This window comes from Bos indicus x Bos taurus, chromosome 1, assembly GCF_003369695.1.
Source record: "Bos indicus x Bos taurus breed Angus x Brahman F1 hybrid chromosome 1, Bos_hybrid_MaternalHap_v2.0, whole genome shotgun sequence".
Lineage (NCBI taxonomy): Eukaryota > Metazoa > Chordata > Mammalia > Artiodactyla > Bovidae > Bos > Bos indicus x Bos taurus.
In genome coordinates this window covers 126,452,498-126,461,326 of record NC_040076.1, presented here as the reverse complement: position 1 = coordinate 126,461,326, position 8,829 = coordinate 126,452,498, and the positions used below count along the sequence as shown (strand labels likewise).

Sequence of the window (8,829 nt, the reverse complement as noted above, 5' to 3'; positions counted from 1 at the left end):
TGGAGAAGGATTTGCAACCCACTCCAGTATTCTTGCCTGGAAAATCCCTTGGACAGAGGAGCCTGGCAGGTTACAGTCCATGGGGTCTCAAAGAGTTGGCACACTTCTCAGGACTTCTCATTGAATTTTGGCTTTGGGGGGCCATGGCCAAGTGCTAGGGCAAGAAAACAAATCTCCTGACCACAGTACAGTAGACATCACAGTACTCGAGGCCCTTGAGCGAGGCAGGAGACATGTAAATGAGAAGAAAGTGGTTGGTGATGGCTGCTGTGCCCCAGTGGCGAAAGTAATTTGCATGAAAGTGAGTGGTTATGACAAGTTGTTCTTTGCACTCAATGGGCTTGGCTTTGCCCACCCTGACACAGATCTGCCTTCACCACAGAGCACTTTACACTGAGATTTCCTGAAAGCAGGTTTCGGCAAGAAACTGGAAAGGCCTGACAGGAAGAAGGCAGAGCTGGCAAGGAGCTCCCAGGCATCTGGCAATTGTCCACAGTAAGAACACACTGAGCCCTCTTCCCAGGCAAGAAAGTGGGGGAGGTTGCAGGTGCTAAGAGAAGCTCCCGAAGTTGGTGATGGACAGGGAAGTCTGGCATGCTGCAGTCATGGCGTCGCAGAGTCAGACACAACTGAGCAACTGAATTGAAGAGGAGCCAGTGCTCAAAGAAATCACATACAGAAATGGAAGGAGTGTGAACTGCAAGCGCAGTTCATCCTCAGATGGAATGGGGAAAAAAATAGCTAATGGAAATAGGAACCAAAAAAGGCAGGTTGACTGTCATGAGTTCTGCTGCCAGAGAAGACGCTTGGCTAAGGCTGTCTTCTGATGCCTTGTTCCTGAAACCTCCGCGGAGCCCAGAGCAAGGAGCTGTGTCTGGAAGTCAACAACGCCTTGGGCTCTGTGGACACCCTCCCTGGTCAGCACCAGGGCCACTGGCTGTGTAGATGGCTACCAGCGACACTCCCAGCAGTCCTCCACCATGTCCCCAGCATGACCAAAAGGAAAAAGAGCACTTTTGCAATCAAATCAGTGACGCGGCGTAACTCGCGTGGGTCCTTGGGCATGCCTGCCAAATGGCCCTAGGAACTGAGCGGAGAGGACCTGCTACCAGTTTGAGCTCACCAGTCCAGGAAGTCCCTGGGATGAGGGGTGGGCACTGGTTCCCCGCTTCCAACAGTGGACAGTCCACACTATCGCTGACTTGATCCGCTGAACTCAAGGAGTCTGCAGGGAAGATGCCTTTCCTCCCGGACATTAACATTCTTTTTTTTTGGTCATGCTGTGTGGCTTGTGGGGTCTTAGTTCTTTGACCAGGGATTGAAAGCATGCCCACTGCAGTGGAAGCGTGGAGTCCTAACCATTGGACAGCCAGGGAAGTCATGCTGGACACTAACATCGAGTTAGTGCTTCCTTAACCATTTCCTACTGGCCCTGAAACATGGCCCCAACCTGTGATCCCCAAATTGCTCCAAACCCTTCATTCTGACTGTCCACATGCCCACCACACACCCACCTCAGACTGTACAATTAACACAGCGTTATCAAGGGCCCCTGCCTCTCCCAAGGCAGGCAGTTTTGCTTGAGCAGGAGGTGCTGGGAGCCATGGTGATTCCTGGGGCCTGGCAGCACTCTGTTCTCATCACTGTAGATCTGTTCTTTGACGCTGTGGTTTGGTTAAAGGGATGATCAGGAAGCATCTTGGCTAAAAAATTATGTTCAGGTCAGTCATTTGTGGGACTGTAAAGACATTATTTATACAGTCATCTTTTTTTTTGGCCACGTGGTACATGTAATCTTAGTCCCTCACCAGGAATGGAATCAGTGCCCCCTGCTTTGGAAGTGTAAAGTCTTAACCACTAGACCACCAGGGAAGTCCCAGTTATCTTTTAAAGTGACCTTATAAAGATGGAAGGGCTTCCCTGGTGGCGCTAGTGGTAAAGAACCTGCCCATCAATGGATAAGATGTGAGAGACACAAGTTCAATTCCTGGGTCGGGAAGACTTCCCTGGAGGAAGGCTCCAGTATTTTTGCCTGGAGAATCCCATGGACGAAGTAGCCTGATGGGCTACAGTCCATGGGGTCGCAGAGTTGGAGAAGAATGAAGCGACTGAGCGTGCACACATGTATTAAGATGTAACATCGTAGATCTCCAACATAGAAAACCTATGTCTGACACGTCCATCCTAGGCGGGACAGGTGGTGGACGTGCATTGGAATGCTCTGGGGACACAGACCTGTGAGTAGTGAGGTGGGCAGGGTGGGGCAGAGGGGAGCTGAGCCATGACGCAGTTGCCGGAGGAACCAACCAATTCCACGAGGCATTCTGAAGTGCGGGTGGCCCTTCGGATACCCCAGCTGGGCCAAGGAGGCTGGACTTCTGTACTCCCTCACTGGCTGCGTGAGGTGTAACCGTGGGTGAGGCAGCTCCCGTATGAAGGCAAGTCTGGGGGAGGGACTCAGCGAGGGCTGGGCATGCAGCACAAGACCCACCAACCACCCCCTCCCCAAAAGAATGAGACTGCCATTATTTTAAATTATTTATTTTCTCTATAGTACATCTCATTCAAATCATAGAACAGTCTGATACATTTTTTTCCTCAAGCACAACTTAAACTCATTTCAAAAGCTTATTCTTTCCTTCTTTGACTCTTTCAGGATGGACAAAGATACACTTTAATGGATACCAAAACCACTCCGTTTATTAAAATTACAGCTTCCCAGGCTCTGCCCCTCCCCTCCCCTCCCCAGAGCTTTTGAGTGAGCATCTGGGGTGGGCCTTAGGAAGGCAAAATTTAAAAACCCCTCCCATCAATTCACCCCCATGTGTGGGTGGTCCTTGAACCATCCTTACAGAAGCACAGATTAGGACTTGTCCGTTACCTATTGGAAGCAATTTCAGAAAACCCAGGAATAATTAAGTATACAGAAATAGCTCTTCTATAAAATTTCCATATAAAAATAATGGTATTTATTTACAAAGTCTGAGATGCTACAAAATAATACATCATATTAGGTTAGGTACTTCAATCTAATAAAGTCTACATTAGGCAGGTCAGATGTGGTGTTTGCATTTTCCCCTTATTTCTCTTGTTTAAATGCTTAAAGCCTATGGCACCATGATGACTCCTTCATGCAAAGAGAAGCAGAACTATATTTTCTGGACATAAAACCTAACAGCACATGATCAGAGTACAACACTGCCAAATGAAAAGGTGAACTGGCTGGAGATTTGGGCTCGTGGCCTTTCTATTTTGGCTAACAGTCAGGGAGGGGATGGGCAGACAGCCACCTCGAGGAACCACAGTCGTGAACCATGGTCCCCTCTGAGCTCCGGCTCGGCTGGTGGTTCCCCTTTTGGGGACACTGAACGGTTGAAGCCACCATGACTCTACTGGGAAGAACAACTGCAATGCACTCAGAGAAATCTGCTAGCAGAAAAGAATCTGGGTTCCCACAGACTCGTAGCATAACAGAAATCTGTGACCCAGTTGTGAACAAGCAGAACCACCAGGCCATTTGTTTAATTAGTGCCCAGCATGTTGAAGGTGACTCAAGTGACAAAACGGTAAGTTTGAAGCGACAAATCAATGGTTTTCAAAACTCAAACATGATCTGGTGACGTTTCCTTGTTATACTGGGATAGACATGGAGAGAAACAAGCCAACATGGAACAGAAGGGCCAGGTGACCTCCAATTTGCGTGAGGGCCTCTGCCCAGGGAGGAATGGGTTTCTTCTGAGTTTTGGCTGTCTCAGCCTGGGTCTTCCAAGCCGAGGAAGGCCCAGAGATGACGCCAAAGCCTCACCCTGAGCCCTCATGAGCAAAGTCCCACTCCTGCTCCTTAGCTGTTCAGCACTTGGTGTGACAGAGAGCTGATGCTAACCCAAAGGCCCTCCGTGAGGACTGTGGTGAGGGCTGTGTAGGAGGCAGCGTAGCCCAGGAGGGAGATTCTGGGTGCAGTGCGGGCCCTGGAGGCCACACGGGCTGGGGGGTGTTGGGCCAGTCAGCTTTGGGCTTGTTTCACATGCCTGAGTCGGTGGGTGGAGGAGACATTCTCCCCCACTCTGAGGCCCTTGGTGGAGAAGGGGCAAGTCCTGCCCCTTCGTTTCTGCTACACTGGCTTCTAAGGTGGCTACAAGCAGGAAGGACCGAAGTTAAGTCTGCTGGAAAAGCAAGGGGTCGAGACAGCATGGAACTCATGGGCCTTTGTGTAAAGCCAAGGCCTCATAAGAATGGTGCAAGATTTTGTCTGAAAGAGCAGCTGCACAGAAATATTTAAGTGAACAAGCTTTCTCCTGTCTCAACAGCACAGTCGGTGGATACCTGCTGCCACCGAAGCTTCTGTACTTGTCAGGGATTCCCAGGGCTTAACGGGAGTGTATAAGTACATGGGACAACGGGATCCTAAAGGTCGTCTTTTCTGAGAGATCTTGGCTGGTTCCTGAGAAACGCTGTAATTTATATGGGTATTTAGCTTGAAATTTTTAAGAAAAAGGTAAAAATCGTAACGTCACTTTTTCCTTTTAGGTGGTAGTGTTTGGCTCAACTGAAGTTAAGCAAATGGCCTGAGTGTTGCATGGACTGTGGGTCAGAGGGTGGGGAGGCGCGTCTGAGGGCCGCTCCGGCGACAAGGAGCGGGCCCTGGCACACACGGTCAGCGCTGGGGGGCTACTGCTTCAGGTGCCTGGAAATGGGGAACCTATTTGGGAAAATGGCCCTCGGGTAGTCTTTAGCTCCACTAAAGCCAGTCATACACAAAAGATTCTTTTATATATCTAATATAAAGTATCTAACGTTGTAAAACTAGAAGAAAACGCCTAGAAAAGTCCTCCATTTCTAATCACTTTTCTCTTGTGTAGGTTCAACTGGAAGGTAACAGCTCATAATGAGAACTTCATGGGTTAGAATGTTCTTAGTTTTATGGCTACTGCTGGTAGCTAAGTTTGGTTTTCTTTTAAAAATTCCCTAACAGACTCTAAAACGTATACTGAAAGCTGGGAACAGTGGGGCCTTTGGAATTTAGCAGAGATTCCAAGTGCACAATTGTGGGGTAGAGTGGCCTGGAAGAGACGTCTTTCAGTGGTTCGATGCAGAACAAACGTCACCTTTTCGGTTACCCCCTTCCCCCGGATACTGCCAGCCACAGCAGCCTGTCCCCCCGGCCACAACCCTGTCATCTTCTCCACAGCACAAATCAATCTGAACGTCTTCTGTTCTCACTCACTCACTTACTGAAGGATTCAATCTTCACTCACTGTCCAGCCTTCACCCCTCAGGGACCCCATGAAAGCACAGCCTTGAAGGCTACCTCACAGATGTGCCCACAGGGAGGGGGCTGGCACTTGAAGCAACTTGCCCATGAAGCTAACCAGGCTTCTCCCTCTGTATGTGGTTCTGGTAGAAACTGCTGAGGCGGTTCGCTTCGTTTGCTGACCCTGCCCCACGGACATCCATCCTGACTGCTCTCTGACCGTCCCAGGGCCCAAGTTACACCCAAACTCTGCTATCTCTGTAACAGCCGAGTTTGTGACGTCTGCATGGCTAAAGCGAGCCACTCCCTTGTGGACCGTCTCTGAGTTACCTGCAGTGGCTCCTGTTTGGGGGTTCACCCAGGCATCATTCTTCAAGTGGGGCAGAGAACAGTGGCCACTGCCAATTCTGCCAGCAGGGAGAGTTATCCTCTTTCTCCTGCTGAGATGGCAGCCACTGCATAGTTTTCTCCCCACCCCTCCTCTGAGACGTGGGTCAACATTTGTCATGTTTTTTGCAGGGTGGTAGGCATGGCTGGGAGGCAAGGATCACCATCTTAGCACCTCCCTTCCTGCCCCTTCCCGAGGTCCTCCATGATCATAAGGCACAGTTTATTAAGTCAACGCCTGCTGGAGCTGTTTCCATCATCCTGTCATCACAGGTGATGTGCACAGTGGGGAGGGAAGGAGGAGTGGCAGGTGCCTGGGCGCCGTGGACCCTCCCACAGCAGGGCCAGATACAGCAGGCTGGGTGCCCCTGCGTGAATATGGAACAGATCATGAATCCACTGGCTGGGTGGCACTGTGGGCGGCAAAGGTTGCCAACTACACCGGGCCCCGCAAGAACAAGGCCTCCTGAACTCCTCCCAGAGCAGAGTGTGACCGCACTGCCTGGGAGGAGTGTCCGTGTGTGGACATGTGTACAAACAGTCCCAAGTACTGCTCTATAACGAAGCTTGGCTGTTCCAACCACAATTTCCTAGCATCCTTTTCTGTTTGATTTCTCGTGAAATTCTGTCTGGACTTTAGAACCAGATAAATCTATGGGGAAGAAGCAGAAGAATGACAGGACCTCCCCAACTATCTCCCTCTGGGTTTCTGCTCAGGTCAAGCCTTCCGCCTGTGCCATGTCCTGTGACCCCAGCGTGACCCCACTGGGCATCCTCACCAGGGACCCAGGGCCATCACCGAGGAACGGAGGCCAGTTCTGCTGAACCCCACACAGTGGCCAGTGATGGGGCACTGGGAATGAATGCTAAGAGTCTGGCTGCTTGTTCTCCTGAACCCGTGTTTTATCTGTAGCAGAGAGAACAGAGAAGGGAGTGGTTCCCCACTCACTCTGGTGAGGCTGAGGCGCGCTTGGCATCAGTGCCCCTGTCCTGAATGTGGACGGGCGGGTCTGGGGCCTATGGCACAGTATTTCCAAGTCTGAAAAGCTAGTTGTGGCCCCGGGGCTCTCTACGGCCCCTTTCAAGCACGGGGATGAGAAAGGTTGGGGTAGGTACAGGTGGAGGCAGCCTGGAGACCTGGTTCTACCCGACTGTGCAACTGATGACCTTCCCAGTCGGGAGGCCCCTGGCCACCCACCTCCTCCATGCCCGGCCTCAGGATGCGCCAGAGTCCTGCACCTGTCTCCACCTCTGCCTCCACACTCTGCACTATGGCTTATTTCTGACAGAATGAGTTTTGTCTCAAAGGAACTTAACGCTCTACATTCTTCTGTACTAGCTGTTTGGGTCAGTGAGGCCCTGCCCCTCTGGTCACTGCAGGCATTGGCCTGCACACTCCCCGGGCGGGATTTAGAAAAGAATCGGTGGGCTGAGCTCACAGACACCGGATACATAATTTAAGGGCAAATACAAACAAGTCAAGTCAAAGGACTAGCGTTAATTTTCCATTATCACTTGCTCCTTTCCAAGGCCTTAATGTGCACTTAAGCTGGGGTTTGGCCATGGTGGCAGCTGTCTCCACACCCGTATTCAGAGGGGCGGTAACTGAACCCAGCACGTGAGGCTTCCAGTGGCGTCTTTGGTCTGTCCTGACAGGCTACGTCCTGCTCCACTGCGCACCCAGTCGCCTGGGGTGCTCACCGTTTTCTGGTGCTTCTGTGAAACTATCAGGTTAGTTTGAAATGTGTTTTACCCAGCAATCAACCCAGTATGGTCATTTTGATTCATGAGAATGTAGAGAAGGTGACATGTACAGGAAACACTGCTTGTTCGTATTCTTGAACTCCTTTTCAGACAAAAGCAATGGCAGTTCACTTTCACAAACTGCACACTGGGTGAAATCATACAATTATTTGCAGGGAACAGTAAGCAAGCAGTTCGGTCATAGGGCCGTTTCTTTGTTTTGTGCTAAGTGAAAAAGCTATAGGAAACGCATAGCTCTGATTAAAACCACAGAGACAGTTTCCTGCTCTGTAACACTCCAGGTTTAGGATGCTGGCAAAAGGCAGTGCTGGCAAAGTATTTAATGCACATGAAAATGCTATTCTATTTTGGCTTCCAGAAGTAGCCCTAGAAAATTCTATGCACCAATGCATTGGCTAAGAGTGATAATTTCAGTTGGACTATAAATTATTCTAAATGTCACTTAAGTACTTCAGAATGCGCTCGCTCCTCTCTAGAAGCCGTCTAAGGCAGCCGATGCGTAAAGCACCTCGACTAGACTTCCAACTAGTTCAGCGGCTCCGTCTGTGCTCCTGGGGCCCCGTGGTCTCCCTCACTCACTGCACAGCTCCTCCCACCGGGAACCTCTTGTGGTTGGTCAGCCTCGGGGAAAGGGCAGCCCCGGCCAGGGAACGGGACGGGGACCCAGGCCATTGGGGGCTGTTCATGTAGCCATCTCAGTTCTAAGGGGGCGGGTGGACGCGGGGCCACAGCGGCCCCACCTCGCGGAAGGGAAGAGTGTGGCGCTCACGCTGCCCGCTCCTCAAGCACGGTCCCCTCCGCCACCTGAGAACAGGCTTTGTTTGCCATGTGATCTACTGCTCTGCTGGTCAGAGTTTTCATTCACACTACGTTAGCTTTCATCTCAACCATCTCAGCCTTCGGGTAATTTGCTTATTGTGTTTCCCTAGTCTTCACTGAACACACAGTGCAAACAAAGGCAAAGACTGAAGCAATCGTTTCAAAAACAAGAGCTCACACTAAAAACACACATGAGCATCAGACAGCAAAACGCGGGTTTGCGCCTGTCTTTATTCTGGGGAGGATGAGTCCTCCTCGTCCTCTTCCTCGTCTTCATCGTTGAATGAACAGGGCGTTTCGCCTCGGGACTCAGAGCAGTGGGAGGCCGCACTGCTGGACTGGTGACTGTTTGGGGCAAGGAGCTGCCCCGTTGCTAAGGCCACTTCAGCATCCAGGCACAACCCTTGGTTTACACTAGCAAACAATCGGAAACACACAGGCTCGTTAATGTGGTGTGCAGGCTTTAAGCTTTGGAAAACATAAAGGACGAGAGCCCAGGAAGGGGAGGGCCACAGGCGAGCTCTGCCGGGATCCGCAGGAGACCCAGCTGATTGCAGCGCCCCTCCAGTGAGGAGCAGGCTTGGCGGCTAACCTTTCTAACCCTGACA

At 51.0% G+C, this 8,829-nt stretch overlaps 1 protein-coding gene across 7 annotated transcripts in view; it reads right to left on the bottom strand.

The window, feature by feature from the left end:
- Positions 1–2,525: 2,525 nt before the first annotated feature.
- The window catches only part of TFDP2 (transcription factor Dp-2), a 205,013-nt gene continuing 198,709 nt past the window's right edge, over positions 2,526–8,829 (bottom strand). For all 7 annotated transcript variants that reach the window (XM_027544446.1, XM_027544465.1, XM_027544455.1 and 4 more), the window contains one exon: positions 2,526–8,635. In XM_027544446.1, coding sequence (XP_027400247.1) covers positions 8,452–8,635 — 184 coding nt within the window. In that variant the 3' untranslated portion in view covers positions 2,526–8,451. The remainder of the gene's footprint in view (positions 8,636–8,829) is intronic.